The 22,095-nt window shown below is 37.9% G+C and overlaps 3 protein-coding genes across 3 annotated transcripts; 2 read left to right on the top strand and 1 right to left on the bottom strand.

The window, feature by feature from the left end:
* Positions 1–1,563: 1,563 nt before the first annotated feature.
* LOC144447765 (uncharacterized) lies at positions 1,564–3,309 on the bottom strand. Its single transcript, XM_078137847.1, has one exon. It carries the CDS (start codon positions 3,307–3,309, stop codon positions 1,564–1,566), a length of 1,746 nt encoding a protein of 581 aa, XP_077993973.1.
* An 8,982-nt stretch (positions 3,310–12,291) lies between these two features.
* On the top strand, positions 12,292–14,028 carry LOC144447764 (uncharacterized). The gene has a single exon (XM_078137845.1). It carries the CDS (start codon positions 12,292–12,294, stop codon positions 14,026–14,028), a length of 1,737 nt encoding a protein of 578 aa, XP_077993971.1.
* Positions 14,029–18,992: 4,964 nt separating this feature from the next.
* LOC144447763 (uncharacterized) lies at positions 18,993–20,591 on the top strand. The gene has a single exon (XM_078137844.1). The coding sequence runs from the start codon at positions 18,993–18,995 to the stop codon at positions 20,589–20,591; it is 1,599 nt and encodes a 532-aa protein (XP_077993970.1).
* Positions 20,592–22,095: the final 1,504 nt, after the last annotated feature.

The following is a 22,095-nucleotide window of genomic DNA, read 5'->3' as shown; positions in this document are numbered from 1 at the left end:
GCGCGTCTGTTTTCTGTGTCATCGTTTTATCAAAATCAGCTTGCTCAATTTTGGTACTCAACTTTTTAAGGTAATGGATATAACAGGTTAGGTTTTGATAATTTTCATGAATATTAATGAAGTATTTGCATAAATTGTGACTTTCTCGAAAACAGCTTGCTCAATTTTGATATACACCTTTTTAAGGTAATGGCTAGAACTGACTAGGTTTTGATAAACATTTCATGAATTTTAATGATTTATTTAATAAATAAATATTTACGGCAATAAGGCAATAACTTAGTAGTGCCTGCTCCAAATTTCATAAAATCTGGTACATTCATTGATGATTGTAAAACACATAGGTCCTACAAAGCTTGTTAAAGTAATGTTTAAATGTAATGGGTTCTTTATTCCATAATATTTTGATAATAAAATAATATATGAAGAATGTACAGCATATAATTTCATATAAATTGGTACATACATTAATAATAACAAATATAGGCGGGTGATGTCGTTTTTAATCTTAATGAGTCATTAGCATAAGTAATGACATTTGCAATATAATACTTTAGTGATATACCATGTTATGATGTGTGCTAACTAAGAGTTTCGCCATTTCACCTTATGGAAGGCATTCAGATTGTTTGGTCTTTACTAGTATCTGACATAGTATCTGACATAGGACGAAACATGGTATCTATTCCTTTATATCATTTATCTGTTTTGGTATTTCACATTCTTTTCATTTGGCAGTCGTAAAATAATGTACAATCCGCTGGTCGCTAATGGCTTTTGAATTCTGCATGTGATACGTGAAAAGGGTCTTTAGAATGTGAGGTTACCCGTAATCAAAGTAATATTGTATAATTTCTAAAAATCAACATGAACACATGGCAGTGTCATATAATCCTAGAATTGTCATGGGTGTTGAGCTGTGAATTTTATACCATCAATTTCGAATGTCTGTTAATTCTGTTAATTTTACCACTAATAATGAGTATAATTTCATTATATATATATATATATATATATATATATATATATATATATATATATATATATATATATATATATATATATATATATATATATATATATATATATATATATATATCATCATCATCATCATCATCATCATCATCATCATCATCAAAGCCTGTGGAAATTGAATAGAAACCCTGTTTAATTGTAAACAAAGGTGTTCATATTATACTGTTATGTATACTTATCTTCATGGACAAAATCGAAAGAAAATGTCCATTCTTTAAATAAGGGGAGAGATTGGGTGGTGGGTGGATATATATTTCTCAACTCATGTGGTATCGGGTTTTAAAAGACGCCAGTATCATCATGACAATACAGAATTGTCACAAATTTACATTATTTCATTTTCACCTTATTAATGAAAACCTTAACTTAATCGTGTTCTTCCTTTAGGATGACTAGGAGTTTGTTTTCTGTAGAGATGACCAGATTTGAACGTCCTCGAATGTGACACAGTGTTCCACTGTTACCAACCCTCAATTTATACAAACCCCTCATAACATCGAATAAGCTCAGGATGTGTTTAAAACAATTTCATTTATAAGGATGATCAGCATAATCATTGATATTGATAACAGTTGAATCTTTACTATTTACTAAGTCTGATGGTCCTTCAATGATGTCATCCAAATTTGGTACTTTTGGGTTCTCTTTTACTGTCACACGACATGACGTAACAGCTGCGAAGAGGGGCAAAACGAACACTGTAAGGAACATTGATATCATCCATAGCTGTCGGGTATCTGAAAAAAGGAGGACCAAGATGACTAATGCCCCAAACAGAGAGTACCCCCATAAATATTGGAAGCTTGAAACAAAAACGTTAGTGTTTTTGAATTGATCTTCGACAACACTTTGAGGTACCCATGCAGTGTTTTTGCTTATATTCGCCTTTACTGCCATTATGAGTCTGACTGTTCCAACAACCGCTTCAGGAGTATATTGCAAAATAGCACACAGCGTTTCAAATATGATAAGATGGATGTTATCAAACCTCAAAACCGCTATTTTGGGAAGCACTATCACGATTATCATAACTGTAATGAATGACAAATATGGGTATATACAGTACACATTAACTTGTAGAATGAGATAGAACAAAAGCAGAGGTTTCGTAAACATCATTCGTATGGCACTGTGAGCGATGTAACTACTCACTAAATCAAAATGAGACTCTGTTCTCACTCTTGTTTCTGTAAACTGATCCTTTTGGAGTTTTTGTTGTATCCATTTCATTGGTTTTCCAACATATTCTTTCCAAAAATAACCCATCAATAAAATCTCTCCCTTATTCCAGCGACGTTCACGAATATCCCACGTAACGTAGTTAAAACACGGGGCCTCCAGAAGGTACACATCCCCGGCATATAGTGGTTTCAGCATGGCAGCTTCGAACGTATCATGACTCAGCACGTCGATTGGCACCCTTTCTAATGGACTCTGGCGACATCCAATGACCTTTTCAATATACACCTTGTTCTTAATTAGGGCCTTGCCGAAGAACCCACATTGCCCAAGAAGAGCCGAAACAGCGTTTGCCGTGTCAGCATTTACAGTCTGGCGGATCTTCTCGAGATACATGTACAATGTGTCCCCTGTGGACACTTCCATCACGATTGCTGGTTGAATAAGACCCCTGTCTGGATTGGCAGCAGCAATCAAAAGAAGTTTGTGGGCATCACCTGGCATGATACCAGTGTCTCCATCTAAAACAAGGGTGTAGTCAAAATTACGGCCAAAGATGTTGTCAACTGCCGGTGACTGATGAAACAGAGGTTCGCCAAATTTACGGGCAAATGGTCCGTAGTATAGTTTGTCAGTATAAGTGTATGCGGTGTCATCACCCGCACTCAGTAACATTAGGTCTTGGTACTGTCCACATTTACGAAGTACTCTGCTAACACGTTGAATAAGCATAAATTCGTTCACAATAGCCAGGCATAATTTTTCCACGTTGTCCCTCACATACTCAATAGTATATTTACTCCAGAAGTACTTAAGTCTATATCTGTCTAAAGTATGGCCCATGCCATTTCCATACTTGAGGCCTTCTACAAGTAAAACCTTGTGAATAATGCCTCTGAAATATTCACAAGTTTCCTTTTCGTATATCTTCAAATCTTTGTCGTTTGTTGCACTGATTAAAACTGCTGAAATATTGTGACTCAAGTTTCCCATAAATGCTTCAAACATCCTGTTGAAAGTTTCGTCGATGTCTGATTTACTGTGTGCCAAGAGATTATATGCCATGATTAAAGTGTCGTTGGAAAAATCCGCCATCTTGGTTTCCTTCCGACCTCGTACCCGGTAAATAATTGTAACGAAGGAGGTAACAACAACTTCGGCAACGTTGCTATGTAGTACACCGACGACAAAACACAAACAAATGCCTTGCGGAATCGAGGATTTTTTCCAATCAATGTTAACAGCACAGAAAAGAACAGCTAAAATGGAAAATGTTACCCAGCATGTGAAAAATATGTATTTCGTGTTCGTCCCACTGGCTGTATGCAGTTTCCTCCTAAGCAAATTCCATTTGTGCATGACAAAGCATTGTGATTTGCATGTGTATATTTGCTGACTCCAGTGATAGAATTTAGCTGAATGACAACATTATTTTATATCTAAAGGTATTGATATGGTAATTAAGATTAATATTCATATTTGCTCAATATATAGTTAAATAAACATAAATAAACAACGCGTCATCTTGATTGATATGCATCATGTTTGTTTGTTTGTTTACAGAAGGTTGAAGGAATTAACAATTTTAATCATCCCTCTTAACGATAACATTGCAGGTAGGCTACACTAATGCAAACAAGGTTTAAAATTACACATCAAATGACCTTTCCCTTCCTTTATTTAAAGTACAGGTTGCTTTTCGTTAAAGGTGAAACTAGGGAACTGTTGTAAAATCTAGTAGTAGTAGTAGTAGTAGTAGTAGTAGTAGTAGTAGTAGTAGTAGTAGTAGTGGTGGTAGTGGTAGTGGTAGTGGTAGTGGTAGTAGTAGTAGTAGTAGTAGTAGTAGTGGTAGTGGTAGTGGTAGTAGCAGTAGCAGTAGCAGTAGTAGTAGTAGTAGTAGTAGTAGTGGTAGTGGTAGTAGTAGTAGTAGTAGTAGTAGTAGTAGTATCACCATTAAGTCTCATGAACATAGCTGCTCTATATTATGCCCAAGCCCAGTTTTGTGCTCAAACAGAAAGCAGGGATTTACATCCTGTTCGTTTTACGTTTAAAACAACGCGCACATACGTCATCGGCGTACGTAAGGCCAAAAAAATTGCGTGGTTTCGATTACGCTCAATTTTACAATAGGTGGAGTAGGTAGATTTTTTTCTTCATGTGTGAGTGGGTGTGTAGTTCAAGTATTTAATATGTTTTCCGTTGATTTTCACCTGTCTCTGTGTTATTGGTTTCTTCCCATCAGATATACAGCCATTCCACTCGCGAGATTTCAAGTTTTGCGATTTTTCTTGGATGAGGGCAGGGGCTAATGAGCATTGTCATTATTTCGCCCAATTGTTCATAAGCTAAGCTTGCATAGGTGTGACCGTGAATTGTGATGACTCCTATAAAGAGCAGAGAGAGAGAGAGAGAGAGAGAGAGAGAGAGAGAGAGAGAGAGAGAGAGAGAGAGAGAGAGAGAGAGAGAGAGAGAGAGAGAGAGGGGGGGGGGTTCAGAACTTACATGCTCGCACATCCGTTTCTTTCGTGCTCCCTCTCACATTTTATTTAAAAAACCTCCCACCGTAAATCCTGCGTGTATGACATGACGGAAGTTTGACAGGCTACCAGCATTTCAATCTAACCCATAGGTCACATGTTGGCAAAGATGAATAGTAATAGATCAAATTATACAATGAGCGTCATAGTAAAATTGACGTTGGGTTACATGACCGGGTAATTATTATCATAAGGCGAGATAAAAAAAAATGTGTGTATCCGATAACCCACGGCCGACCTAACCTAGTTTAAAGCTGCAGTAGCCACAACTAGAACGTGTTTTGAAAATGTTTCGTTAGGCGTTAGGTATAATAACTTATATATCGTACACCTGAACAGTATGACTCACATGCGGGTAATCAGCGCCCTCAACGGCGATGACGATTCCAACCTGTTTCTGTACTGCTGACGGATAATATCGACCACTAGCACTGTGGTTAAAATATGCAATGTCTCATTATTGGTATTTTAACAATTTTCAGTGAAAATGTTGTGGTTGTCAGGTCGAAATATGATGCCACGTGATGAATAATAGATTTTGACCAAGTGATACTTTGGTTTGTACTTTGGCTTTTATATAACAAATACATGGATATCATCAAGACAATATTGGCGCCATAGCATTAGATACATTTATTTTCTTCAAATTTTAATAGTACTATTTTTTCTGCACCGTCATTTTTCGTTAAGCTGGATTATTGTTTATTACATTATAGCATTACCAATTCTTGTGAATTCTGTGACGTCATCGCTGTACAACATTACTGATAATGTACTTCGTTATTGGGCATCGCGGCCCCGGAACGAGCATAAGTATTAGTGTAACTGGCTGTGTTGGGACGTCGCGTCGTACATGCCATATACTGTAAACCTGCATATTTGCACGACTAGAAAATTTTGTGATTTTACAGTCTTCATGTAGTTCATAAAGATTAATTTTCACTAATAACCATACTGGTACATTGCATTATGCAGAAATATATATTTTCGCTATTACTTATTTTCGCGTTTTTGTTTTGTAGCGAAATTAGCGAAAATAAATCTTACGCAAACATTTCCAGGTTTACAGCATGTACTACATGGAGATGAGATTTGTTCTGTTTCTTCATACGGCTAGGTATTTTATCGAAATGTATGTTGTTACTTATGATTGTCACTTCCACTGTTTAAAAATACAACGCATTCATGAAACAAATTTGTGTTCACAGCAGTTCATTGAAGCTTCAATGAACTGCTGTGAACACAAATTTGTTGAACTTCATGAAGTGTATATGTGTGTGTACGTGTACGTACGTGTGTCGCTATGATTAGTATTCAGCTTCCGGGCCGAACATGGTAGACGATGTTCAGCGCTGTGTATATTATACGTTATTTTGCGTTTCTCGGTCTACAAATTCACTGGAATTGGCAAAACTATAAAAATAATAACAATAATGTACGCCCTCCCAGTCCATAATGGACTCAAGCAAACTTTGCACTCCATAATGGGTCGTTCAAAGTTTGCTTTCGTCCATTATGGGCTGGGAGGGCGTACATTATTGTTTAAGTATTGTGGACAACGTTAACGTTATATTCAATGCATATTATGGTTAACACATTATTGTAACGATCTTTATGAATTGTTGTAAGAAGAACATTGACAGTTTGTGCATGCATATGAATTTGCCCGTTACCTTATTTGAGACTACTGGTACATTTTCTACAATCCCTGTGGATAGCGATGACCTTTGACCGGAGATTAAATAACTTGAGATAGGTGTATCGCCATTGAATGAAGTAGAATATACATTAATGTATTCCCGCAAACATAAGGTAAGCTGAGAAAAACTTTTCCAATTGTGTGATAGAGTACGATACTATCTGTTATGAGACATGCCTAGGATAATCCTATTTTGGATGATTGTTTTTTGTTTCAGGTGTGAAAGTACTTGTCAATTATTAAAATCTATAAAAGTATAACCATAGAGGGCGCTAATCAAGTCCTTTCATTGCATTTAGTGGTTTTTCAATTTACTAGTATATTCAATTAACACAACCATGGAAGTACCACTTGGATGGTACTTGTACTACCATGGTACAACCATGTTGATTTCATGAATTCCGGAACTATTTATTTTCTAAGTACTCTGTTTGACGATATTTATTTCTCCTTTTATATTAAAAGAAAATATGGTTGTTATTATAAATATTAGGTCAAATATAGTGATCTTTAAATGCCAGAGCTTCAATCCCAGGTTCTCACATTAGTGTTATCTTATCATTGGTACCATAAGGATTACATTATATTATATTATTCTTATGCACGTACGGACACACGCATACATACATACATACATACATACATACATACATACATACATACATACATACATACATACATACATATATACACACGCACATACATACATACATACATACATACATACATACATGAGTTTACATTTCTACTGCATTTTCCTTTTAATCTAAAACGAAATGTTGTATTTATTTCTTTTACCTGTAGTTTGCATGAAGTCATGTGTTCATAATACATTTTGTCACACAAGAAATCAAAGTTGGTATAAATAAACATTGTCCTACAGGTTAGAAAAGTGACGATTGTCAGGACAAGCGTTATTAGCATATACACATTATAATAGGAACAGTTCGCATTGTTAAGGGGTAAAAATACAAACCTTATATTTTGTTAAGTTTTTGACGTTAATAATATTCTGACAAATTATAACAAGTGTATATAAAAGTTACATATGGTGGTGATTAGGGGAAACACGTCCAGTAGTCGAAGGATGAGATCGTTACGTCAGAGCATGCTTTTTTAGTTAGTGGTCTGAGAGAATACTAATACGTTGAAAAAGACAGCATAGTATGAGTTGGAGACCCAGTTTATTTATAGGTGAAAAATCGTGGAAGATTGTAACAGTTAATTAATGCTGATGCTGGGGCTGATATAAAAAGACACCATATCAAAGTAATGGGCATCAACATTTTAAAACTAATTTCTTTATCACCTTGGTAGTTTTCTTACGTTTCGGTATAGTTGTTCACGAGACTGACTCTATGTTAGCCTTTCAACAGATGGTATGATAATACAATTGTATAATACAGAGCAAATGTTTATGTATATCTACCCGGAAGTCGGTCACCCTGTCACCATTTGATGGAGACTCAACATTTGTTCATATCGATAGAACATAAACGTCTTGTGTAGAATGGGCTTCTCTACCCGCAGTCACAAACTTTCTTCGATGCACTTTTACATGTAAAACACCTTGACTCGGGTTCTCATGTAACAGTGTCATTTCTATTATTATTATTTTCTCTCGCTCTCTATCTCTCGGAGGATTGTTAAACCCCTCGACACGCGATCGGTGTTTTCCTTTTTTGTCCCCTCAGTGGACTTTTTAAAAAATGCCTCTTCGCGTTTTTCTCATATCAGTCCCTCAGCGGACTGTTAAATGCCTCGCGTTTTTCACACCAGTCTCTCAGCGGACAGTCAATGTGTTTTACACCATTTCTAATGTGCGACATGGACACGTGCACTTATATTCCATGGTTTGGAAAAACAGGTAGATGTTCGGGTGTGGTTGCAGTTGCTGTTGCTGGCTGGGTTGAAGTGGCAGTGGCAGATCTGTCTGGGTGACGAAGACTAATAGATTGTCTAGAGGTGATGACATTGTGTCGATGTTTAAGTGCTTGAGGTCTTCTCGGCAGCAGAAATGTTGTTTCTCTTCGGTATATAGTGATGCATATAAATATTGTAACACTTGCAGGGTCTGCACGGCCGGGTGAACTAGAAGTTGAAGCCATCTCGGAGCTCACTATTATCTGTGCGAGGAATGACAACGTTTCTTCGATTATCCTAATTTTACCTTTATTTACTCTATGAATATTTAAATTACATCTGGCAGGATACAGTTGTCAGCTCAGGGCGCTACTGTTACGACTTGCTTTGGGAATTGTTTAGAAGTGCCCAAGTTCCAAGAGTAACTTGCACTTCACAGGACAATCTTATAAGAACATGAGGAAAAACTCACTGCAACTCTAAATATTGTGTTTGTGTGTAAGTAGCTATACACAGTAGAATTCATGGTTTTCGACTACTTTCGCTGCCTCATTTGGCTTTGAATAGTCTCCATTTCACCGAGCGCATCACATACACATACTTCCAGAAAAAAATCATGTACTAAGTTCTAGTTCTACACTATTTCATCAACTAAAATAGTATCGAAATATGTTTTCCAAAGAAGCCAAGACGACTGTAGTCTTGCTGCTAGACGTTCGGGCTTTCTTTCGATGCTATAACTATAAGCGAACGAAGTTCGCATGTGAGGGCCTGCCCGAACACGGATGTTCCATCCTCGATAGCGTTGTTCGGCTATGTGTCGTATTTTATCGGAAGAACATCCGAGGGCTAGCTGATAGACTAAGACGACTGTTGATAATTTAACAAACAACGGGAACATGATATGAAGCAGGCGTTAACCAAGCTAGGTTGTGACGTCATTTCCGATTTGAGCTATCTCTAGCTGACTACTTTAAAACGTGACTGATGTTGTAAAAGTGAGGGCAAGTGAAAGATTTGAGCCTAATTTTTGCTTTAATTTAATAGAATATCAAGAGACAGGAATAATTGCGAACAGAGATCAATAATACTGTAGCTAACATCGATACCATCCAGATGATCTTATTGCCGTCTATTGCATTCACAGTGTTCTACAGATACCTGCATTTGTTGTTCATTTATTTCTAGTAGAACTGACCATGATTACCCTCTTTTCATATAGGTTAGGTGGTTATTAATCTAGTACTCAAAAACTGCTTATTTTAGCAACACATACTCTAATGAAAAAAGAACAGGTAAATGGAGTGCAAGTACACAACATACACGACAAACTACATCTGATACTTTGTACATGGGGTACAGAGTGGTCAACCGACACAGAATAACAACTGGTAACGATTTAAGGCTGACTTGAAATCCACGGCCCCTTCTTACCACACCGTCGATATGCATGCATATTTTATTCACCTATAGCACTGTAGCAATGTTTTAATTGACCACCGTGCAAACTGTACAATTGCATCTCATTGAATAAATAATAAATTAATCATCTCTGTCCATTTGGCCGTAAATATAGAAGCAATATAATATGCATGGTAGTTGTTAGCGTTGTGAACAAATAGTTACATTTAAATGTTACAAGGACCAGTCCGTTGTGTATTGTGTCTAAAAGTTCACATTCCTTAATATTTTTGCCACATCCATAGTAGTAAGAGTGAACTGATGAAAGTCAGAGAAATTCCTTAGTAACACTTCCTGGCATAGAGCATAATGCTTACTATTTGTTTTGTTCTTTTAAAGGCCAGTGTTTCAATCCAAGGTTCTCGCATCTCATCAGTGGAGTCACAGGAATTAAATGGGATTATTGATTTAACCTTTGCTATAGTTCTGCAAGGCAACTGTTTTTCAGACCTGGATTTTAATCTTAGTCCAAACTGATCCTCTAAGCTTCGGCTAAACATAATCCCATTTCGTGACAATATAAATTCTGGGATCACTAAGTCAGTATATGGAAAACTGACGAAGTGCGGAGACGGTTACGAAGACGGTTAATTCCATGTCGCAGTTTAGAGACACTAAGTACACATTGCCTGTTATGTCAGGTGTTGTTTAAAATACGCTTAACTTACTTCCCTTAATGACAAGTACTAAGTAACTTAACCCCACCTCAGGAATCATTTTCTCACTCTTTACCTTTTGTGCAGTTCTTAACTGGAAAGTATGACTGTAACTATCATAACTGTATATTCATTAAGGAGTGTTTCAGACCTAGGAAACCATGTTTGTACAAGTTTTCTTGGTCACACCTCTCCATGGTCCTGCCCAAAAAGAGAAATGAAATCGTGTTTTTAGCAGCCGACATTTCTCAAACGAAAACGGTTCTTTGTAATCAATAATATAGTTACATACCCTATTCCTTCATCTGGTAAATGTAGTCTTTATCGGTTCGCAGATACATAAATTACGCTCCATCTGTTTGTTTTCAAACAGCTTGTATGTGTTTACCGCAATGGTCGATTTTTGTACACGAAACGTGCAGGCACAAGCTCGAAGGAACCTCTATTAAATAATATGGTTTCTTTTGTCTGGGTACGTTGATTAATACTTTCATTAAATATGAAAATCCATGTTGTCGTCTAAAGGTAGACGTCACCATTGGTTCCTTACAATTGAGGATGTGACGTCATAATCATGAACATTTGAATTGTATAGAATAATATATCTCCAGTAGACGTTCCAAGGTGGAAAGAGAGAGCTGCAAAAATGATATATTGTTTTGGGGGTTAAGGGTTAACCATTCAGTGGTGCATCAATTTGTCGGAGGGTACATGATGATTGATCAGTGCCTTGACACTATAGTATTACTAAGTAATTACGAGAGGGTAGGGTCGGAGGAAATCAGGCTTGGGCTGTTGCATATAATGTGACCATCCCCGACTCCATCTTGCTAAAAAGCGGTCCTTTTCCAACTATCTTTCTCTAAAACCTGACCATCCCATGTTAAAGTAGCTCAAAACATAGGTTAAAATGCTGTCAGAAGTGTAAAAGGACACAAGTTCCAGAGTCATTGGTAAGGACTTAATCCCACCGCTGCCACCAATGTTGAAAGTATTATATGCATTGGCTATTTCCCACTCTTACCGCTATGTGGTTGTGTTTAAAGGTACTGCATTAATACACACCTGTGTTTGGATCTCAATGGCTGAACTGAAGGCCACAACTCCCAGTGATTGGTTGGCACATTCCTGACATTGTCAGGACTGAGGTCATGATACCCACAGCGTTATTAGCATCTTACCCAAACTGTTCCCATTTTACACCTGTGAGATCCACTCCTCTCTTCACACTACAATTGACAATTAATTTATTACATTAGTTGCAGCCATGGGATTTGGAACTGGTGGCAGTGTTGGGGTGACAAGAAATCCAAAATAATGCAATGTTTGGCAATACAATGAGTCAAAGTAAAATGTTAACTGCCCCCCCCCCATTTTCTAAACTATGGGCCTCCCACGAGAGCCAATTTGTAGAAAGTGACCCCTCCCAATTCCCCCGGCCCTCCCCCTTGTAAATACTGAAGACTACCTAATGTATGTTTATGGAACCTGTAAATCATATCAAGGTCACATACTAGGACCACGTCATATGAATAAATACGCCTCTTTGGAGTGCCTTGTGCCTGGAGTACTATATCCTTGTCAGTTGCTGTTGACCAATATCTTCATTGACGAAACGGCAATGTCACAGCGAACAACCAATGAGAAGTATTCGAGATGGCTATTTTTTGCAAGTTGGTTAATAATTTCTCTAGCAGCTATTATACTCTGCGTTGTAAATATAAACTGGAAAGACTCGTCAATGACACTAAGTATTTGCCTTTGTTTTGTGGTGGGTCTATTACACACCAACGTTGCCGAAGTTGTTGTTACCTCCTTCGTTACAATTATTTACCGGGTACGAGGTCGGAAGGAAACCAAGATGGCGGATTTTTCCAACGACACTTTAATCATGGCATATAATCTCTTGGCACACAGTAAATCAGACATCGACGAAACTTTCAACAGGATGTTTGAAGCATTTATGGGAAACTTGAGTCATAATATTTCAGCAGTTTTAATCAGTGCAACAAACAACAAAGATTTGAAGATATACGAAAAGGAAACTTGTGAATATTTCAGAGGTATTATTCACAAGGTTTTACTTGTAGAAGGCCTCAAGTATGGAAATGGCATGGGCCATACTTTAGACAGATATAGACTTAAGTACTTCTGGAGTAAATATGCTATTGAGTATGTGAGGGACAACGTGGAAAAAATATGCCAGGCTACTGTGAAGGAATTTATGCTTATTCAACGTGTTAGCAGAGTACTTCGTAAATGTGGACAGTACCAAGACCTAATGTTACTGAGTGCGGGTGATGACACCGCATACACTTATACTGACAAACTATATTATGGACCACTTGTTCGTAAATTTGGCGAACCTCTTTTTCACCAGTCACCGGCAGTTGACAACATCCTTGGCCGTAATTTCGACTACACCCTTGTTTTAGATGGAGACACTGGCATCATGCCTGGTGATGCCCACAAACTTCTATTGATTGCTGCAGCTAATCCAGACAGGGGTCTTATTCAACCAGCAATCGTGATGGAAGTGTCCACAGGGGACACAGTGTACATGTACCTCGAGAAAATCCGTCAATCAATTAACGCTGACAGGGAAAATGCTGTCTCGGCTCTTTTTGGGCAATGTGGATTTTTCGGCAAGGCCCTAATTAAGAACAAGGTGTATATTGAAAAGGTCATTGGATGTCGCCAGAGTCCATTGGAAAGGGTGCCAATCGATGTGCTAAGTCATGATACATTCGAAGCTGCCATCCTGAAACCACTATATGTCGGGGATGTGTGTCTTCTGGAGGCCCCATGCTTTAACTACGTTACATGGGATATTCGTGAACGTCGCTGGAATAAGGGAGAGATCTTACTGATGGGTTATTTTTGGAAAGAATACGTTGGAAAACCAATGAAATGGATACAACGAAAACTCCAAAAGGATCAGTTTACAGAAACAAGAGTGAGAACAGAGTCTCATTTTGATTTAGTGAGTAGTTACATCGCTCACAGTGCCATACGAATGATGTTAACAAAACCCTTGCTTCTGTTGTATTTCGTTCTGCAGGTCAATGTGTCCAGTATACATCCATTTTTGACATTTTCCCTGGTTATGATGATCATGATAGTGCTTCCCAAAATAGCGGTTTTTAGATTCGCTAAAATTCATCTTATTCTTCTTGAAATAGTGTGTGCATTTCTGCAATTCACCCCAGAGGCAGTCGTGGGAACAGTAAGACTCATAATGGCAGTAAAGGCAAATATATACAAAAATACTGCATGGGTACCTCAAAGTGTAGTAGAAAATCAGTTCAGGAGTACGAATGTCTTCATTTCTAGTTTCAGATATTTGTGGGGGTACTCATTGTTTGGTGCTGTAGTCATTCTGGGTTTACTCACTTATGGTACTCGACCAATATGGATGATATTCATGTTTGTTACAGTTACAATATTACCCCTGTTTGCAGCTGTTACATCGTGTCGCGTAACGCTCAAGAAGAAAACGCTCATAGAAAGCTCAGATGACTTAGTTGATGAAAAGTCAAACATTGTAAATAGTAACCAATTTGCTGTTATAAATGTTGAGAATTCACACGATTACTGAAAGTCTGACCAAGAAAGAGCCACAGCGAGTCATTAATAATTACAACAGGCCGTGGGGGGGGGGGGGGTGGAGTTTGGACCCCATTTTTTACAGATCGCTCTCCTAAGCTTGAATTTTCGGTACCTGTAATAACATTTTACCTCGTGCTGGAAGTAAAATTTAATATATATATATATATATATATATATATATATATATATATATATATATATATATATATATATATATATATATATATATATATATATATATTTGTGTGTGTGTGTGTGTGTGTGTGTGTGTGTGTGTGTGTGTGTGTGTGTGTGTACGATTGATTTGCATACCATGCGAGTGATCTCTAATTCTACATAGCAAATCTGTCTACCGTCTGAGCAATTATTGGTCAAAGGAATGAACTGCCAGCATTTTTCTCAGGACTGTCTATCCTCTCTACTTACCATAACATATCTTTTGGTATGAATAAAGTTCACTGTGCTTTCAAGAACCACTGACATTTACTTCTAATTTGTGACAGCGTCCCAGTTCCAGAATGTTCATGTGATTTTTTTCTCTGTAAGTTCGTCTTTACAAAACTCATCAAAACCTCAAATAATATTAGTAGTATCGTTGGTGACAGTTCAAAATCAAATTAAGCCTAACTAGAATGTCCGATTATGTAATGAAAAAATATGCGGGTGAATGTGGACGGGGACTCCATCAATGATCTGCGCATGTCTGATGGAAATCTGACTGATAACGTTGTTCAATTTAGAGAAGTGCGGGAAAGAACTAGGAGGTAGTAAGTTTGAATTAGTGTACTTTTTAAATCATAAATGTGTACCAATCATGTTGGGCAGTAAAAAACAAACGGTGCAATGTGTTGTAACAGTTGAAATATCTTCATACAGTGAACTTCATTATGGTTGAATGATGTGCAATATCAACAACGTTCCCTTTTGCGAATCAGCAGAAAAATTGATAGAGGCTCTGGAAAAATTACAAGCCCTGGCCATGAAGGATCGACAGTAAGATACGTCGTGTCGATGGCTGAGGGTTGGCCGATGTGTGAGGGCGCCACATGACAGCGTTCCTTACAGACTACACTGAGGTCTGTGCAATGTTTTTTATTTATCTAACTAATATCCCGTTAGCTTGTTAGCTGTTAGGGAGTGACATTATCTCTCACCATTGATAACAGAGTTGGCTCATGTACATCATTTGCATTACATACATATATTTGATTAAGAGCTAAAGGATAATAGGCTCTTTGGCAGTGCATGAAAGGTGTTTTAATCACTATAATTCACTTATTTTGTCATGAGGATGATTGGAACTCATTTGGCATGATCGCTTTCTTAGACAAAATGATTAATCTGGTGGCACTCCACACATTCCACTACCGTTTGTGGTGCGCCACCAACGACTATTTCACATCTTGCGTCACTCACACTCACCGTTGGCCACTCCCTCTGGCGAGGAAATAGGTCCTGGCATGCTCGTTGACTGTGCATGAAAGCCATTCCGGTCTCAGGACCTTTGTAGAGACTCTCTTTTAGTCACGAGCAGGCTGACCCCACATAATGACATTCAACGAGAATATGTAGCCAGTCCTCCATAAATGACGATTACTAGTGAATACTTGAAATATATATATAGAGTTTATACCTACATTATCTTCAGAGGCCACGTTATTGGACACACGCTGAAATTCACATAGAGAATTGGTGAATCTGTTAATATTTTTAAAACACAATACAATACAATGCATTGTTGTATAATCATATGTTGTGTACCATCATATTGTATGAATTTGAAAATTATATGATATTGTGATACTGTTCGTTTCTTGTCAGTGTTCAGTTGCTGTTAGATACACCCACGCAGAAACCAATAAGAAATACACTTTAAATTAGCAAGATCGCAATGGGAGGTCGTGTAATATCGCGGTTGGAGATCGGACACAGACAGCCTTCACTTTCCCATCTAATCTTGATTCAAAGTCAAAACAGTGCAAAAAGTGGTTATTAGGTGTGGTCTTTTTTACTTTCGGTAATAATAAATATACATTTGCTCCAATAATTTTTCTTAGGTGTTTCCTTAACTATGTCTTGCTCTTTTTTTGTTGATCGCAACTTATAATACTCAAACAATATACATAAAATGAACGTTTGTATATTTTATTCATATGTATTAATCATAATGATTGAGAAAGCTTAAACTTTCTTCTGACAGGATCATTCGATTGACCAAGAACATCTACTCGAACTGAATCAAATCAATTTCGCGTTAATAGCAGTGAGCTCTCAGTTACTTTTTTACACAGATATATCCGTGGTTTCCAGGCGGCAAAATACCATTTGCTGTATGGATTCTTCAGTTATAGCAGGAATTGAACCGGCTTAAGTATGGGAGTTTCTCCGTTACCCCCCCCCCCCCCCACAAACAAATTGAATAACATATTTATATATGTGCAACTTTGGGATGGATAACATAATCGATTACGCCACGGAAGCGAGAAAAAAACACGTCTTATAATTGTGTGCCATAAAATTCATAGCTCTGACCGACGTTAAACATTACGTCAGAAACAACAAAACAAATCAGATAATTTTGACATCGTCGGACAAACTCTCCCATAAGTCTCCAATCTAAGTGGGAACTTCTGGACATTCAAGGCGATATTAATCACATCAAGAAAGAATGGTATTAAAGGAGAAATGAAATGGACGACACCGATTGTCACTTTTTGACAAAATTATACTTAGTCGACGCATCGACTAAGTATATCATGGTGTTTTTTTTGTTTTTGTTTTTATTTTGTTTTAAATCTGGTCACAATTCTGGAAATGTACGACCCATTTGCAATTACTGTCGACCCGATATTAACGACAACATTCAAACAGATACACATCAAGTCTCTTGCCTGATGCTGGTTGGCTAACATTTCTAGTACAGCACTGCCATAGTAACTGTCCCATCCTACAAATAAAATGTCTTGCATTCAGGTGATTTTTACATTTTGTACCAGGTAATCGGGTGGTTACAAACTAATATGAACGTGCACGGTAAGTAAATAGCGTGTATGCATCACATGGTATTGGTTGGCGTATTACAAACATTCGTTTCTGTTGATCCATAAGACTGAAGAAATAAAAAGAATTACACGACTGCTACCACAGATTCCACGCGTACAGGAGTCGGAGATATCTGAATGTGCGAGGGACAGACACCGAAAAGTAATCCGACTGACTCTAATGATAAAAAAAAAACAGTAGAAAGGAAGGACAAGTCGAAGAATGACTTTATTCCCTTTACTCCTCATATCAACGTACACTTTGAATTAGTACATCGCATCATATTTCCATGATCATGTATACCTCAGACCACCATAGTGGTCTCCTTAGTGGTACAGTGTACACTAACACTTTAAAGACTAGTGTACAAAATGCTCACCAGCAGCTTGATGCGTGTAGGTTACATGCAGTCCGTAATAATGCTTGAGCAAAGCGCTGACTCCTTGCAATGAGACTACAAGAAAAACATTATAGCAGTATACGGCATTTGTACTTGACATTCACAAACGAAATACCCACTTTCGCTTATATTATTAGTAATAATTATCATCAGAGTGATTTTTGCCAATATAGGCCGGCCAGTTTTCCCTCCAAATCGAGCACACATTGAGATATACCTCTGCGGAGTGGATAAGTATTCTATATCTGCAGCGCATGTCGTCAGATGACTTCTAATTGTCAGATCATAGCAAGTACTTTGATAGCATAAGTTATACCACGGGTTATACTTCCATGACATAACATAGCCCTTATTGCGAATTCGCTAGCGCTCGAGCTTGGGTTTATTATAACAGTGAGTAACGAACAATGAAAAACGATATAGGTACCAGCTGTATTGAGTGCTAAAATCTCGAAGTCTTTTTGTACTCGTTAACAGCTCACACCGGTCACCGCTTTAAACTTCACAGTTCATCAATAGGAAGCAATACAATACGTCGTTTTTTATTTGCGAATGCAAACAGCTTTCCACTTACGGTGTATGATTTCGTTTTCTTTTTTGGACCCTGTTGAAAGCTCGAATGATCGTCGCCTTCACTCAGAACAAAAAATAAACGTCACAAAACGATGGAAATAGAAGGCATTTAGCCGATTTCCCACATCATATTTTAATCAGATTGGTTGAAAACCTATCATCTTTGGTTTGCTCACAAACACATACAAGTATGTGTGTTCGTTATCTGTGTCACAAGCAAGGAAGACACTGGGGTTTACAGAGGGATAATTCAAGTATGAAAGTATTCATTTCCATTTTTTAAAACTACAGGAGACTCCCAGTATATAGTGACGTCAGGTGGTTGTTTGGAGTGACGTCAACGTTGCTACACTCACAGGGTATAGGTAACGTCTACGCAATGCGTATACTAACGTTGTGTAGCTGTACGAACAATATACGACAACATACACTTAGATTGTACACTGTCATTGTAAACGTCAATATATGTAGTCGTATATCTACAGATATTATAGTTATTGTATCTGTGTGTATATCAACATCGTCGGAGAGTATTTTCGAAAAATACGCGAAATGTAGATTTTTGTAAACTGACGTATATCAGCGATTTTGCACTATGCCCATCATAGGAATAAATACGCCTCTTTTGAGTACCTTGTGCTTGGAGTACTATATCCTTGTCAGTTGCTGTTGACCAATATCTTCGTTGACGAAATGGCAATGTCACAGCGAACAACCAATGGGAAGTATTCAAGATGGCTATTTTTTGCAAGTTGGTTAATAATTTATCTGGCAGCCGTTTACTCTGTGTTGTAAATATAAACTGGAAAGACTCGTCAATGACACTAAGCATTTTCCTTTGTTTTGTGGTGGGTCTACTACACATCAATGTTGCCGAAGTTGTTGTTACCTCCTTCGTTTCAATTATTTACCGCGTACAAGGTCGGAAGGAAACCAAGATGGCGGATTTTTCCAACGACACTTTAATCATGGCATATAATCTCTTGGCACACAGTAAATCAGACATCGACGAAACTTTCAACAGGATGTTTGAAGCATTTATGGGAAACTTGAGTCATAATATTTCAGCAGTTTTAATCAGTGCAACAAATGACAAAGATTTGAAGACATACGAAAAGGAAACTTGTGAATATTTCAGAGGTATTATTCACAAGGTGTTACTTGTAGAAGGCCTCAAGTATGGAAATGGCATGGGCCATACTTTAGACAGATGTAGATTTAAGTACTTCTGGAGTAAATATACTACAGAGTATGTGAGAGACAACGTGGAAAAAATATGCCAGGCTATTGTGAAGGAATTTATGCTTATTCAACGTGTTAGCAGAGTTCTTCGTAAATGTGGACAGTACCAAGACCTAATGTTACTGAGTGCGGGTGATGACACCGCATACACTTATACTGACAAACTATACTACGGACAATTTGCCCGTAAATTTGGCGAACCTCTGTTTCACCAGTCACCGGCAGTTGACAACATCCTTGGCCGTAATTTTGACTACACCCTTGTTTTAGATGGAGACACTGGTATCATGCCAGGTGATGCCCACAAACTTCTATTGATTGCTGCAGCTAATCCGGACAGGGGTCTTATTCAACCAGCAATCGTGATGGAAGTGTCCACAGGGGACACAGTGTACATGTACCTCGAGAAAATCCGTCAATCAATTAACGCTGACAGGGAAAATGCTGTCTCGGCTCTTTTTGGGCAATGTGGATATTTCGGCAAGGCCCTAATTAAGAACAAGGTGTATATTGAAAAGGTCATTGGATGTCGCCAGAGTCCATTGGAAAGGGTGCCAATCGATGTGCTAAGTCATGATACATTCGAAGCTGCCATCCTGAAACCACTATATGCTGGGGATGTGTGTCTTCTGGAGGCCCCATGCTTTAACTACGTTACGTGGGATATTCGTGAACGTCGCTGGAATAAGGGAGAGATCTTACTGATGGGTTATTTTTGGAAAGAATACGTTGGAAAACCAATGAAATGGATACAACAAAAACTCCAAAAGGATCAGTTCACAGAAACAAGATTGAGAACAGAGTCTCATTTTGATTTATTGAGTAGTTACATCGCTCACAGTGCCATACGAATGATGTTAACAAAACCCTTGCTTCTGTTGTATTTCGTTCTGCAGGTCAATGTGTCCAGTATACATCCATTTTTTAGATTTGATAACATTCGTCTTATTATTCTGGAAATAGTGTGTGCATTTCTGCAATTCACCCCAGAGGCGGTTGTGGGAACAGTAAGACTCATAATGGCAGTAAAGGCAAATATATACAAAAGTACTGCATGGGTACCTCAAAGTGTAGTAGAAAATCAGTTCAGAAGTACGAATGTCTTCATTTCTAGTTTCAGATATTTGTGGGGGTACTCATTGTTTGGTGCTGTAGTCATCCTGGGTTTACTCATATATGACACTCAACCAATATGGATGATATTCATGTTTGTTACAGTTACAATGTTACCCTTGTTTGCAGCAATTACATCGTGTCGTGTGACGCTCAAGAAGAAAACGCTCATAGAAAGCTAAGATGACTTAGTTGAAGAAAAGTCAAACATTATAAATAGTAACCAATTTGCTGTTATAAATGTTGAGAATTCACACGATTACTGAAAGTCAGACCAGGAAAGAGCCACAGGGAGTCTTCAATAATTACAATCGGCCGGGGTTGGGTTTAGTGGGGTTGGGGCATTTTTTACAGATCGGTTTTTGGGGGAGTGACATATTGTAGAAAATGAGATTAGGAGGGGGTCACATTTTACATTGACTCATTGTATTTTCTAACTGCATTATTTTATGATTTGGCATCACACCGCTGGCATCACACACACTAGTTCCAAATCCCACCGCTGCCACCATTGTACTGTATTACCAGAGGATATCAGCCAGGTCGCTGCTGACAGCCATGTAGTGAATCGATTGTCAGTGTGAGCAGAGGGTTGGATCTTCACTGGGGAATTGAAGCCATGACCTACCGACTGCTAATCCTTAGCGCTAATGACTACGCCACAGTTATCCGGTATTAAACTATGTATTAAAGATATTTGAACAGGGAAAGGTAATGTTTTAGAGAAGAGGAATACATTTTTTAGCGTGATGGAGTCAGGAAGGTCACATTGTATGCGATAGATTGGGCTTGATTTCCCGCGGCTCTCCTAAGCTTGAATTTTCGGTACCTGTAATAACATTTTACCTCGTGCTAGAAACAAGTCTGATTTAACATATATATATCTGTGTGTGTGTGTGTGTGTGTGTGTGTGTGTGTGTGTGTGTGTGTGTGTGTATACGATTGATTTGCATACCATACAGGTGATCTCTAATTCTACATAGCAAATCTGTCTACCGTCTGAACAATTATTGGTCGAAGGAATGAACTGCCAGCATTTTTCTCAGGACTGTCTAACCTCTCTACTTACCATAATATATATTTTGGTATGAATAAAGTTCACTGTGCTTTCACTGAACCACTGACATTGAATACTTCTAATTTGTGACAGAGTCCCAGTTTCAGAATTTTGATATGATTTTTTTCTCTGTGAGTTCGTCTTTACAAAACTCATCAAATCCTCAAATAATATTAGCAGTATCGTGGGAGACAGTTCAAAATCAAATTGAGCCTAACTAGAATGTCCGATTATGTAATGAAAAAATATGCAGGTTGAATGTGGACGGGGACTCCATCAATGATCTGCGCATGTCTGATGGAAATCTGACTGATAACGTTGTTCAATTTAGAGAAGTACGGGAAAGAACTAGGAGGTAGTAAGTTTGAATTTATAGTGTACTTTTTAAATCATAAATGTGTACCAATCATGTTGGGCAGTAAAAAACAAACGGTGCAATGTGTTGTAACAGTTGAACAATCTCCATACAGTGAACTTCATTATGGATGAATGGTGTTCAATATCAACAACGTTCATTTTTCGAATCAGCAGATACAATCCAAGCCCTGACCATTGAGGATCGACTGTAAGATACGCCGTGTCCTTCCGCCCTCAACGGCTGCTCTCAAGGGGGTGGCCGATGTGTGAGG

Source organism: Glandiceps talaboti, chromosome 16, assembly GCF_964340395.1.
Source record: "Glandiceps talaboti chromosome 16, keGlaTala1.1, whole genome shotgun sequence".
NCBI classification, from domain to species: domain Eukaryota; kingdom Metazoa; phylum Hemichordata; class Enteropneusta; family Spengelidae; genus Glandiceps; species Glandiceps talaboti.
This window is presented reverse-complemented; position numbering and strand designations above follow the sequence as displayed.

Coding starts and splice junctions, on each gene's coding strand:
- LOC144447765 (XM_078137847.1), bottom strand. CDS start 3,309: ATGGCGGATTTTTCCAACGACACTTTAATCATGGCATATAATCTCTTG.
- LOC144447764 (XM_078137845.1), top strand. CDS start 12,292: ATGGCGGATTTTTCCAACGACACTTTAATCATGGCATATAATCTCTTG.
- LOC144447763 (XM_078137844.1), top strand. CDS start 18,993: ATGGCGGATTTTTCCAACGACACTTTAATCATGGCATATAATCTCTTG.